At 32.9% G+C, this 14,093-nt stretch overlaps 1 protein-coding gene across 1 annotated transcript; it reads right to left on the bottom strand.

The window, feature by feature from the left end:
- Window positions 1-891: 891 nt before the first annotated feature.
- LOC123654651 (T-related protein) lies at window positions 892-13,724 on the bottom strand. Its single transcript, XM_045590544.1, has 7 exons — window positions 13,564-13,724; window positions 5,609-5,729; window positions 5,227-5,370; window positions 3,123-3,399; window positions 2,477-2,593; window positions 1,743-2,073; window positions 892-1,549 (listed from the first exon to the last, which is right to left on the bottom strand). The coding sequence occupies exons 1-7, from the start codon at window positions 13,722-13,724 to the stop codon at window positions 1,303-1,305; spliced, it is 1,398 nt and encodes a 465-aa protein (XP_045446500.1). The 3' UTR covers window positions 892-1,302.
- Window positions 13,725-14,093: the final 369 nt, after the last annotated feature.

The raw sequence follows: 14,093 nt of genomic DNA, 5'->3' as shown, positions 1-14,093 counted from the left end.
TTATTTACTATTTTGTCCTAAAAAGGTCATAACTTAAACACGCTACTAGTACCTCTACTAGGTAACGAAAATAATTGTGTTGAATTAACGAAAAAAACAGACTTCAATAACAGCGACAAGTAACGTAAGTAGACGAAAAAAAAATTAACAAACGCACTAGTCGTCACTACGATTTTCAAGGGTTTCCCTCGATTTCTGTAGGATTCCATCATCAGATCCTGGTTTCCTTATCATGGTACCACACTTGGGATATCTCCTTTTCAACAAAAAAAGAATTATCAAAATCGGTTCATAAACGACGAAGTTATCCCCGAAATATATATATCAGGTGACTATACAGCTTTTCCCACATAAATAATTGCTCCGCCACATGACGATACTCGTCAAGAGCTACACAACATTCAAAATTAAATAAAAAAAAGTGACATGATCCCTTTTTTCCTTAGCCCTTACTTTCTGGTTTATTATGACATTATTTAAATAACAATCGTTCCGTTGTAGTGGTACGTGCCCCATGTACGCTTCTAACAACCAGTGGTTTGCGAGTTCGATTCCCGCTCGGGATGGATATTTGCTTTTGTACAAATATTTCTTTCCGGTTTGGATGTCTATCCTTGTGGGTCTACCTACCATACTTGGGATAACACGTTAAGCTGCCTCGGTTGTTATCATATACACCTGACACCGATCGTTACTTATACCAGAATATATCCGCCAACTCGCAGTGGAGCAGTATGGTGGATTAAGCTTCCTAAGATCCTTCTCCTACATGAAGAAAGAGGCCAATGCACAGCAACGGGATTTTACAGCCTGAATCGTAAATAATAAATTCTTTGTCAAATTATTTTAGTCGTGCTATTTTTGCCAATGTCGCTTCAAATGAAGAACAAACTTAGGTACTCGTATATTGTAGGTACTCTGCATTCAAAATGTACATTTTACTATATTTTTTTAATACCATACTTGATAAAAAAAATTTATCATTATACGTAGGTATATATTGAACGTGCTGTTAATCTATTTGCAATTTTATAGCGACAGTATTAGCTAGGTATATCTAAAAAAACAAAACAAAATTAACATGTTTACAATAGCTACTTAATTAATTGTATTACATAAAGTATACATAAATGTGTACAAAATTTGTTAGCTTATAGAATTAATATCGCAAGTTATGAATTACTACTTATTTGTATTTAAAAGCATAAATTTAGGATAATTATATAATTATATTATTTATTATTTTAACATCATTGCTAATCAGGTGAAATTGTATAGGAAATAAGCTAATGTTTTCGTTTGTCACTGAGTTGGAGAGCGTGGTTGAACCGCGGATTCTTCGCATGGTGAATGACGTTCTTCTTCTGTACTATACTTATATTCTCTTTCTCCAGACTGATGTTCGGAACTAGAAGGCGTCGTTCGGCCCTCTTGATGTGAAGTAACTTCAATTGCAGTACCAGCTGTTCCGAAGGCCATTCCTTCGGTACTATAAGCAACGTCTCCCGTGCCTACGTATTCCGAAGGTTGGTATCCGTATCCATTTAAGCTGAAATGTTTTTAATTTAATTTAATTGCTTAAAAATAGATTTCCTAGAATTATTACTCATACAAAAATAAAAAAAAATTCAATAAACAATTAACCAATTAATACAATTACAAACCAATAAAACAATTTTATTGAATTCAAAAACTTTTTAAAAATGTGTTCATGTAACATGATATATATAATTTATTGTTACCTATTAGGCCAATAAGAGATATCTTCGATCGTATGGTGGGCGTATGGTGCATACGCATGCTGGTAGTAAGGGGAATGGTGTTGCGCTGGAGTTTCGTACTGTAGGGGGTACGGCGCAGGTGCTGTCGCAGGTGTTGCGGTGTTTGTTGGTGCCGGCGCGTATTCTATGGGAGCAGGGTACGCGTGAGGTGGTGTACGATATGGCGTAGGTGATGCATTCGGTTGCGGGGAACTGTTGCCTTGACTCGGGCTCCAGTAACTACTCGCCCAAGTATAACTTCCGGTTCCGTTTGCTGCGACCGCTGTAGATCGTTCCGTGTTGCTATATGACGCTGAGTAAAACAAAATCGATTACTATAAAATACATACCTACAAACTAATTTATATCACAAATGGTAGTTCATATTATAATATCATATATAAAACAATCGTAGAATAAAACCATTTAAATTTTTTCTTTGCCCGACTAAAAAAAATATAATTTGAGATAAAGGTAATTTTACATTAAGATAAATGATGATAATAATAATAAGTGATAACGGAGAATAGTAAAAAGAAGAAAAAAAAGGACGGAATAGTATCCAATTGTAATAAATGAGTCGAGCTGCGTGTTTTTATTATAATAGATGCTACTAGTTATTGCTATACTTATGTAAATGTAAGCCGAAAAAATCTGTAATTAATGTTTAGAAATAATATTTAGTAAATACTTATTATTTTGATAAAAATGTTTACACGGAGGAGATAAGGTTCTAGGCCGTGACGGTGGCCGCGGCGGGTAGGGTGCGGGCCTTCTTGATGATGAATTACTGTTTCCGTATAGCGACTGTGAAGCCACAAACCACCCACCAACTAGAAATTAAAATCAACGAATAAACTATTATTTACACGGTAAAAAAGTACCAAATATAAATATTTTTACTCAATTATAACTGAATTTAATACTATTATGTTTAAACATTTTTCTAAATATCATATCAAAAAACCCTTCCAGCAGGGATCAAACCTGCCTCTCCGACTCATCGTGTCGGTGCTTTAGCCAATTAACATATCGAACGATGTACCCGCTAGGTCGATATAATAGTATATAGTTAAAAGTGCGGTAAAGGACTTACTATATACGGCACCGCGGTCGCTTAGAACCGAATATAAAATCATCATATCAAAAATTTCAACCTAGCGGGGACATCGTTCCATAGCTTATTTGGCTAAAGCACTGACACGGTGAGTCGGAGATGCAGGCTCGATCGCCGCTAGAACGGATTTTTGATACGATATTAAAAAATCTTTCGAACTCCCTAATGTGTGGGTAACACAAAAATAAATAAATATTATGTATTATATTTAAGTTATAGAACCTACATCTAAAACGTAATCTTACATTGAGGGTATTGGTGTGGCGATGAACTCTGTTGTGAGTAGTGAGTACCAACAAAATCCCTTTGATAATAACCTTCGGGTCTCTCTTTCGCATCCAGGAAAGCCTTGGCAAATGGATTGTATTTTATCTTTAAAGATGTAACTTCTTCGTTCTGATAGGCAGTCACAGCTATAAATTGTGTCTCGGGAAATGGATAGGTCATGATACGCCGGAGGTCTGTGCCAACTTTTACCAAATGTACACGTGGCTCATATTTATGCAAAGAATTCAGCATTATCTAGAAAAAAAATTGGATCTAAGTTTAGTAAGATCTATCTAATATTCCCTATTATATCTAAAAGAAAGAATTTCGAGTACAAATATAAAAAACATATTCTAACAAACATCTACTCCAATCTGATAAAAAACTACAAACTGAAATAAGATCAATAGTAATAAAGGCGCCACGGTTCCCTTAAACCAAAAATAAAATCATCATATCAAAAGCTTCGATCTAGCGGGCACATCGTTCCATAGCTTAATTGCCTAGAGCGCCGACACGATCAGTCGGAGACGCAAGTTCGATCCACGCTAAAACGGTCTATTTTTGATATGATATTCAAAAATTTTTAGAATTCCTAATGTGTGGGTAACACAAAAATAAAACCGTACATATTAAGATCAATAGTTTTACAGATATTTTTCGTATTTAGATAAATAATAGAAAAAAGCGAAGTATTTTATGTCAGTTGTCTGTTATGGTTTATGCTTATAATGCAATCACAGTTCAGTAACTTGCTTGAGTAGATTTCTTTATTTCGGTTATATACATTTATCTCATTTAGACTTCTTATTGCGTTTTTTTAGTCTGTGTGGTTACGGCAGTAAAGAATGTAGCCACCCCCCTCTTTTCCCGTGGGTGTCGTAAGAAGCGACTAAGGAATAACACAGTTCCACTACCACCTTAGAATTAAAAAAGTCAACCGATGACGGAATAACCACCCAACTGCTGGCTTGAAATACACATACTGAAAACGGGCAGTAGCGTCTTCGGTGCGACAAAGCCAGGCCATAATCTATGGCCAGGCCTGTGGTCACCACCCCGCCTGCCCAGCGTTGTGACTATGGGCAAAAAACATGAGTTCACGCCATTTTTGACAAGAACTTGTGGAGGCCTTTTTTCAGCAGTGGACTGCGATAGGCTGAAGTGATTGCGTTTTTCTTTTACAGTATTAATTTATTTTTTCCCATAGAAGTATATATTTAAGAAAGTATGTATTGTATGTAAATGTTTAGAAACAATAAATTTGAATTATTTTTTCCAGATTCAAAATACGCAAAATCGAAAAACTGTATAAAGAAATAGACTTCGCCGTATTCGAAAAAGATCTCAAACACATAAACAACTATTTATAGTAGGTACTGTACATATACTATAAAATAATGATAAAACTAAAATTAGATATAAAAAAGAATCGTAAACATTGCAATGAAACAATAATTATTACAAATGATTGTACGTACGGGCACCCGCTAAACAGTTAGTAAAGCTACAGATTTCACACCGAGCCGTCAACATATGGATCTGGATATTTCAGATGTTTGCTTTCATAATCATTCGCACCACATACAACCGTGAGAAATAGCTCCTATGAAGTAGCGGTAGCCAAGAAACTGTAGCACTATAACACCTTTATGTAACAGGCTTTCTATTATCAAAAATTAGTATTCTGTCAGTTCTGGGTACTGTTAATTATGCTCTGTTTCAACTGACGAGATAAACATAAAGAGAAAACTCTGTGTGTAAATAAAGAAGCAATGACTAGTAAATAAACGGAAACGAATACCGTATTGATTCATCAAACCAAACAAATATTAATAAACGTAGGTACCTATATTATAAAACTGTAGAAACACAAATAATACAGTAATAGTAGGTATATTTATTTTATGGTGAATTTAAAAGTTTTGTAACTGTTTCATACCTAGCCTCTACCTAACATAAATGATTCATGACTATTTATCCATGATTGTACCACAAAAATTTAAACTAATAAAGTTTATATTATTATTTATATTGCTTGAATCTTTGTGTAAAGAAGTAAAGGTGTACAAAAATCATTACTTGTCCATTTCCATTTGTTTTGTTTGTCAGCTTAACTTTGGCAAAGGAGATTGGTTCCTTCATCCAATGTGCACCGAAGTTCGGACTCTCAGGATGAATGTATATAGCGTTAGATGGTGGAACTTCAGCTTTACCTCCGGGGACCTTTGAAATACAAAGTGTTATTATAATAACGATAGTAACTATAAGGTAAAACAGTTAATATAGATATATAGTATACTAGTATACCTCACGTACCTTTCAACGATTAGGTATATATGTATAATGTTTATGTCATTGTATAACGCCGATGTAAATGTAAGAGAAACAGTTAGTTTGAAAACAAAATTGTCGAGACGAGTCATAAAAACGGATTTGTAGTTGTAAAGCGATCTTTACTTACCCATTCGCCGTTAACGTATTTCCAACGGTGACTGTCAACTTGAACAAATTCAAGGAGAACAGTGTACATGGCCGTTGGGTCCAACCCACTGGCAGTAACTTTAACTACTGGAAACATACGTCTGAAACAAAGATAACTTTTTACTCGCAAACGAAATACGAAGTACCTAAGTTTTATGATTTTGCTGTCTAACCTTTTGTTAAAATTTTTACTTTATTCTAATTATAATCTAAATCATTTGGAAAAATTGCAAAACAATAATTTAAATAACTATTAATAGTGTAAAAAAGTGTCAATAATTTATGTTGCTAGGTGTAGAAAAATATCCAAAAATCGTAGACAGAAATAGCAAGTTACTATTTAAGAACTATAGGTATATATTTATATTATAGAGTCTCTATATTTTAGAGTCTGAATCTCAATTTCTTAAAAAAGTAGTAGAACGTGTTGGATGTTTAACAAAATATTAAACTTTAAAATACTAAGAAACGAAAATAGAAAAGTAAATAAAAGTTAGATTTTTTCGACATTTCAAAACCGCGATAGTCGCTAATGAGGATTGTAGTTGATATTGCATGTCAAATTAGTGGTTAGGTATAATTTAAGCATTTAAATGAATTGATATACTTAAATAAAAGAGGATCTATGCGCTTGAAATTTGAATTAGAAAAACCATTTTAGGATTGCAAAATAATTTTTAATTACAAACAGTCATCTAAACAGTTTCTATATATTCTCTAATTGTGTACTTTCCTTATTATCTACTTCAAATCAATACAAATTTGATGATGTTTTTACTTTCTTAACAAGCACCTTATATTAGACTCTGGAGTCGTCGGCAATCTGGCGCCTGTAACGACGGCAAAATATCGGGAGATTGAAAATATTAATCGCGGTAAGTCCCGTAGAATCCAGTGTTCAATATTAAAGAAGATAAGAAATAAAACAAAAACTGTGTTCAATTGATACGAACTACTATGTAAAACATAGAGTGTAGAATAGTTGTAGAGTCACCTCTGGACTTCCAAAAAAAGGAGGAGGTTTTCAATCCGGTTGTTTTTTTAATGTAAGTACTGCTGCAATGCTCATACTAAATATACTACAGAATGTCTTTATTTATAGTTTGTAGCCAGCTTATGACATGGTTATTAACATAATAACAACAACACTCAAATGTGCGTCGTTAGATTACACGTTGTTACAGAATGCGTTTAAGAAATGAAGGTTCACTGCTCGTTCCTCGTAGGTTATAGCGTGATAATATGTAGCCTATATGTTGACCCGAGTTCTTAATAATATTCGTGACAAATTTGAAGTAAATCCATGCAGTACTTTTTGAGTTTATCCCGGACATACATACAGACAAACAGACAAACAGACAAAAATTCTAAAAACTATATTTTTGACTTCGGTATCGATTGTAGATCACACCCCAAGTAGTCTTTTAAAAAAATATTCAATGTACAGTTTTGACTCTCCTACCATTTTATTAACCGACTTCCAAAAAAGGAGGAGGTTCTCAATTCGACTGTATTTTTTTTTAATGTATGTTACATCAGAACTTTTGACCGGGTGGACCGAGTTCGACAATTTTTTTTTAATCGAAAGGTGGTGTGTGTCAATTGGTCCCATTTAAATTTATTTGAGATCTAACAAATACTTTTCGAGTTATATCTAATAATGCGTTTTTACTTGACGCTTTTTTCGTCTACCTACGTTGTATTATACCGCATAACTTTCTACTGGAAGTACCGATTTTGATAATTCTTTTTTGTTGGAAAGGGGATATCCCTAGTTTGGTACCATGATAAGGAAACCAGGATCTGATGATGGGATCCCAGAGAAATCGTGGGAAACTCGAAAATCCGCAATAACTTTTCACGGGGTGTACCAATTGTGATGACTTATTATTTTAGTCAAAAACTGATGCTTGTCATGTACTTTCATTTAAATTTAATCGAGATTTGACAAGTACTTTTTGAGTTATATCTTATAATGCGTATTTACTTGACTATTTTTTCGTCACCATAAGTTGTATTATACCTTATAACTTTTTTTGAGTACACCGATTTTTTGACTTGTCACGTGGTCCCATTTAAATATGATCGAGATACAATGAGTTAAATATTTAGTAAAACTACTTTGGTGAATATCGATCTAATAATGTTATACATTACACAGGAACTACACAGAAAATTTTGTGCACGATGAAAGTGTAATTTGATTTTTGTAGTACTGTACATTGTTAATGCTTATTGAATTGTGATTGATCCGATCGGTATTACATGGCGGACTCGTATATAAATTGCTTGATTAATTAGAGGTGTTCGTTATATTAGATAACATAACATAACCTATTATTTATTTTGCCTGGCAAGCGTTATTTATGTTGAAAGAATATTTTTATTACTTACTTTAGAACTCAAATGTAAACAAAGCTAAATTGTACTCTAATGTATCAGAATAAGAACGAAATTTCTTTCAATGTCCAGAGCATTTCACTTTGCCGTATAATATATTAGTCCCATGTCTACTTGATCATATCTATTTAATTTTCATGTTTCTTTTTCTGTATTCTGTATGGTATGTGGTGTTGGTGCGACCGTGTTGTCACCCGACGGCTCAAGCGGAAGATCGGCGCTGACCGCCCTGCCGGCATATGCCGAGCTTGAGACCCGGTTTGCGATATCCTTATTGTATAATTTAATTGTTTAGTTTAATTTTTTTTTTATGTCACTAGGTCGGCAAACAAGCGTACGGCTCACCTGATGGTAAGCGATTACCGTATCACAATGAGTATACGGAGCAAAAGCTTCTTAAAACTCAGAACCATAAAATAAGACAAAGTCGAAGAGATTGTAAAACAGGATTATTGCTACTAAATATTCTCATTATACATACTTAACATTCTCGATTAAGATTTCGAAGACAATCTTGAAGTTTGAAGGGTTCGAGAGATCGATGAAACGAAAAATCCGTCAAGATAAAGAAAGAAACACATATAAATGAATAGAAGAGAATAAGACAGAATACATTTTTTTTTATGTCACTAGGTCAGCAAACAAGCGTACGGCTCACCTGATGGTAAGCGATTACCGTAACTTATAGACACCCGCAACACCAGAAGCATCGCAAGCGCGTTGCCGACCCAATCCCCAATCCCCCAGGAACTCTGGTCATCTTACTCACCAACAGGAACACAATACTGCTTGAAAACAGTATTATTTGGCTGTGATCTTCTGTAAGGTCGAGGTACTACCCCAGTCGGGCTGCTCCATATTTTGAGCAGGAAATTCCTGCTGTGCCCTACCTCACTTAAATTTTAATGGATATGTAATATTGATTTGTGTGGATGTTGCAAATAAAAAAATATTATTATTACATCTACTATAACGTATTGAGCTGTATAATTCACTATATCACATCTTATTGGTTATTCATTTTGATGATTCTTGTTTTAATCGAAACCTGATGCTCGTCTTGTGGTCCCATTTAAATTTGAACGAGATCTGATGACTATTTTTTGAGTAATTTTTGATAACGCGTACTTGACTGTATTTTCGGCTACCTACGTTGTATTACTTGTCGATGTGATTGAAGTGGTTTTTTTTCGTTTGCGAGCAAACACAATTATTATGTATCAAATTAGCCTTTCTTTGCTGTGCCTTTGTGCCTGTAATTAAAACAGAAGGAAAGGCAAATAACTGCTATAAGCATCCACGATTTTCTTTTAGGAGACTATACACCTATACAGTTTTTAGTTTGATACTTATTGTATTGTGTGCAAATAAAATTAAACAAATTACTGCAGTATTAAAAAAAAATGAAAAAAATTGCACGCCTACACGCACTCCTTTAAAACTTAAAACTATTGTTTGTAATACCTACGATTTTATTTTTGTGCTACACACTACAAACAATAGTAATTCTAAACATTTTTTTTTTATATCATATCAAAAATTGACCGCTCCTGCGGGGTTCGAACCCAATATTAATTAATTTATTTTTATTAATATTAATTATTTTATTTTTATATTTGGCGCTCTAGCCATTAATTGGCTAGAGCACCGACACGGTCAGTCGGAGACGCGGGTTCGAACCCCGCTGGAGCGGTCAATTTTTGATATGATATTTAAAAAAATGTTTAGAACTACTATTGTTTGTAGCTTATACCTAGCAGCGCTCTCTAGTAGCTCGTTTAGGTACTAATGATTCGGTTTGTTGATTTGTTTCTTGCAGATAATCACAGATGGCTCTAATAGGGGTACAAAATTTTGTACCCCTTTTTACGGAAATTGCGCGGACGGAGGAATTTGAAATTTCGTACATTTATAGCTTATATAGAGAAGGAATGTAAAATGCTAATATTTTTTTTTAAATTATACTATATTATTTAAAAAAAACATTACACACCACCATGTATTTGACACACACATGCATATTTATACTCTTCTGTTGATTGTCAGTCTGTAGTCAAATTGAAAATTTTTAAAAAAGGTTCCATATTTTCGATATTTTTGATTTTTTTAATTTAAATTTTTAAATGTGGTCGAATTTCGATCTCTGAGCGACCACTAGTCGTTGATAAAAACGTACAAATATTTATTGTAAGATATTTTTTTTTACATTTAATAGGCTTGTTAGTTAATAGTTTACTAACATAATAAAAAAATCATAAGCCCATTGTCCAATAGTTCTCGCGTTATTCTGCTATCATTTGTATATCTAAAACGTTGCTTCCAACATCATATTTTAAATCCTTTTTTTTACTATAATAATACAACTACAATATACTCAATGAACTCAATAAAAGTGTGCATTTTATAGCATATTTTTGCTTTGTTTAAAAATATAGAGGTTTAAGGGTAAGCGCTTCCCATATTTTTCATTTTGCGAGAGTAAAACACAGCTGGAGACGTGCAATATGTATGTTTATGTTGTTCTGTTTAGTACGTGATGAGCATCAACATTCGCGAGTGCTAACAGAGTGTTGAGGGGCGGCCAGTTTTCAACTATTAACACTGTAGGTCTTGCTCATTAACGTAGGGCGTCTAAACGATACCGCCCGCGCCATGCTCTACACTTGACGCACTAACTGTCTTGCTTTAAATAACTATTACAGGTCTTTGTTCATTTTAATTCGCTATACAGTTACACATTTATACCTTAATATAATGTACCTTCTGATATTATTTACAGAAAAATTTGGTTTAATTATTGTAATTGCTTTCTTTAACTAAATATACAAAGTTTTAGTTATTACTTAGAGATTTAATAATATTTAAATAAACCCTTTTTAATTTAGACTTTTAGTGTTTTTATTTTTATGCATAAATTAATCTACGGTGGTTTGTATAGCATATTGATATCTTAATATTCATTCTATTTATTTAATCATTCCACATTTTATGACCCAATAAGTCTAGCTATTAAATTTTTAATGTGTTTATAACGCCTAAGCAAATATGAAAAGTCGTGAAATCAAACAAATTATAAATAAAGTTTATCATGTAAATTATTTAGGACGTTTCATTATTAAATTAATGATTCATTATTTTTTTGAGGTAGGGTATGTCCTACTCAAAATCTGGAGCAGTAGTGTCGTTTTCCTGTGGTGAGTACAGTGGCCACAGATCCTAAGGAATGGTCAGGGTTAGTTTAAGGAACAATCTTGTGATGTTTTTGGTGTTGCAAACGTCTATAGGCCGTCACCGTGATCTGTATGCTTGTTTGCCGATTTGTCGTATAAATAAAACTAGATACTATAATAGATATATTACAATACTAGCTGGTTCTCGCGACTTCGTCTGCGCAGGATTAGTAAGTACTTCGAGTAGCTTATTATCTTCTCAATATCTATCTTTATACCAAAATTCATCAAAATTGGTTCTGCGACATAAAAATCAATTTGATACTACCAAATGTGATTTAGAAATATATTATCAATTTTTATTGTATTTATGATTCACTGATTTTGCGATAAAGGCTTACTAATAGAAGATAGATATATGCTGTCCGCGGACTTTTTTGTAGGACTAATTAAGATAAACATTTCTCTTTTACATTATATACGTGTAAACTGTACAGTTTTTGGAGCGTACGCCAGAATAGCTCGCAGATGGCAGATTTTTTTCCGACTTACTTGACAACTATCGTTATGTTTTGGACAATTCACAGACTTTCTTTAAATTTATAGCCTATGTGTTATTCTAATGTATAAGCTATATTATTGTAAGCATTCATTAAAATCCAATCGGTAGGTTTTACGTGAAAGAGGAACAAACATCCATACGTCCATACATACAAACTTTCGCGTTTATAATATTAGTAGGATTTTGTTTAGTACACTGTTTTCGTTTTTTAATGTTCGGCAGAATATTTTAAAAAAGCTTATCAAATTATGAATTTTAAGTTATATAAAACATAGACTATTAAGTAAATATTGTTCCACTAGAATATTATAATAGCATTGTCATATAAAAGGCAAAACATTCTATTACGGCGTATATTTATTGAAAGACCTTTACCTTTAAATTGTCGTAAACATGCATCGTAATTAATCCCTACACATTCAGAACAACTTAATGCATCATTTAAATATATAGTAATCATACCCGAGCTATAAAATTGCATTGTAAGACATATTGTTCGTTTTTATTTCTTACTCATTTGCTTCAATGTTGTTGCTCGTATTTAATTGTTGGTTATTCTCAGAACAAAATAGTAAATGAATCATAACCCAGTGCCTCCAGGTTTTAAACCTTTACATTCCTAGTTTAAATAAAAGCAGACAGCTTAAGTTTTTATATATACCTATGTTTACTCCTTGTTTACCAATATTAAGCCTAGCCTACATTTGTACTCAGATTTTTATTATTATTTCCTAATACATATCGATAAGAAAATGTATTATCATCATGTCAGAGTTCATCTATGGAAGGGCCTGATATTCTTTTAAGGAGCAATATTAATACTTAATCCGCCTTGTAGTTTTGTATGTTACTAGATCTTAATATTTCACTTAATTGTATTAATTTGTTCTGAAAACTTCATCACCGTACACGCTTTTAAACATGTTTTATATTAAATAACTAGCTTTGCTCTGCGGTTACACACGTATTAATTTGAGGAAGAATGATGAGATTCAATTAGAACCAATAGTTCCTAAGATGTTCAGCTTTATAATATCACTTTAAATGTAGATATAGATTTGATCGCAAAAAATTTCTTATTTAATAGAAAATGTTTGCTTATTTCATCTAGGCGGTAGATACTCACGCCCGGTAAACACGGCTTTTACCGAGTAAATCGCGATTTTGCGGTAACTCCGGAATAAAAAGTAGCTTATGTTGCTCCACAATCTTCTCCATCTTCTCGTGAAAGTACCATAAAAATTAGTTCAGCGGTTCTGGAGATTAGTCCGGATAAACAGAAAGACAGACAGACAGACCAAATTTTTAAAATAATATATTTTATGTTTCATGTAAATAACTAAATGCACATGATAAAAGACAGTTCGGTACTTTGAAATTATATTACTTCAATTTTATTTATTATTTAGATTAGGATCCACCTGTTTTATGGACTAGGACATCCCGGTTATCAAAAACAATCGATCTTAACTCGTTAAATCACTTCGATCCCGCTTTATTGTTTTATGTCCTTTTCTAGTGGTTGCCTGGAAGTGATCGCTCTTTTAGCAATAAAACCGCCGTTTGTAAATAGGTCCTTTTGCTTTTCTATAATATTTTTTCAATGTCAATTCATATCTTGTTTAGGTATAAGTATAATGAAGTTTATTTATATTGTATTTTAGTGTAAATTAAGTCATAGAATCTGATAAATCAAGATACCTTGTACAAACCATCTCGAAAACATTGATAAAGCATTAATATTGTCTAAAGCAGATTAAGATAAAATGTTGTTAATTTAAATGGTAAATTTTCAATACTCACCGACCGTTTTTAGTTACAATCATTTCATTGGTGAGAGTCTGAAAACGCACCCACAACTCCCTGTCGTCGAGCGCAACGTTGACCTCACGCTCTCGGCCACCGCGTGAGTTGCCACCACCAACAGTCGGCTCCACAGCACTTAGTATATGTGATGCTGCCATATTATTACCTATAAAAAATTACATTGACTTAATGCAGATCAACAAACAAATAAGTAACAAGGTAAAAAATGTAAGGCTAATTAGGACTTTACGAGTGTAGTTACTCTTATTATTGTCAATTGACATTATTGCGTAAGCTCATAATTAAAAAATATATATAACAGTCATACAGTTCCAATTACACATAAAAATGTCTATTTGGTGAATTTCTATTTAAGATATACGAGTATGTATATCTAGTTTGTATGTGTAGTTTACTAATAGACATATTATTTTACGTTATGATATTTTATACTTTTTAATATTATAGAATCGTTGTTCTACTGATGTGTTGTAAATTTTAAAATATATTATTTATAATCAGTTTCA

This window comes from Melitaea cinxia, chromosome 6 (genome assembly GCF_905220565.1).
Source record: "Melitaea cinxia chromosome 6, ilMelCinx1.1, whole genome shotgun sequence".
Classification (NCBI taxonomy): Eukaryota; Metazoa; Arthropoda; class Insecta; order Lepidoptera; family Nymphalidae; genus Melitaea; species Melitaea cinxia.
The sequence above is the reverse complement of the archived record's forward strand: the minus strand, read 5'-3'. Positions and strand labels throughout refer to the sequence as shown.

Excerpts from the sequence above, each read along its gene's own strand:
- LOC123654651 (XM_045590544.1), bottom strand. The coding sequence starts at position 13,724 with ATGGCAGCATCACATATACTAAGTGCTGTGGAGCCGACTGTTGGTGGT. Across the intron at positions 5,371-5,608 it reads AATACGTTAACGGCGAATGG|GTCCCCGGAGGTAAAGCTGA; the intron begins GTAAGTAAAGAT and ends TGTATTTCAAAG. Across the intron at positions 3,400-5,226 it reads AAACAAATGGAAATGGACAA|ATAATGCTGAATTCTTTGCA; the intron begins GTAATGATTTTT and ends TTTTTTTTCTAG.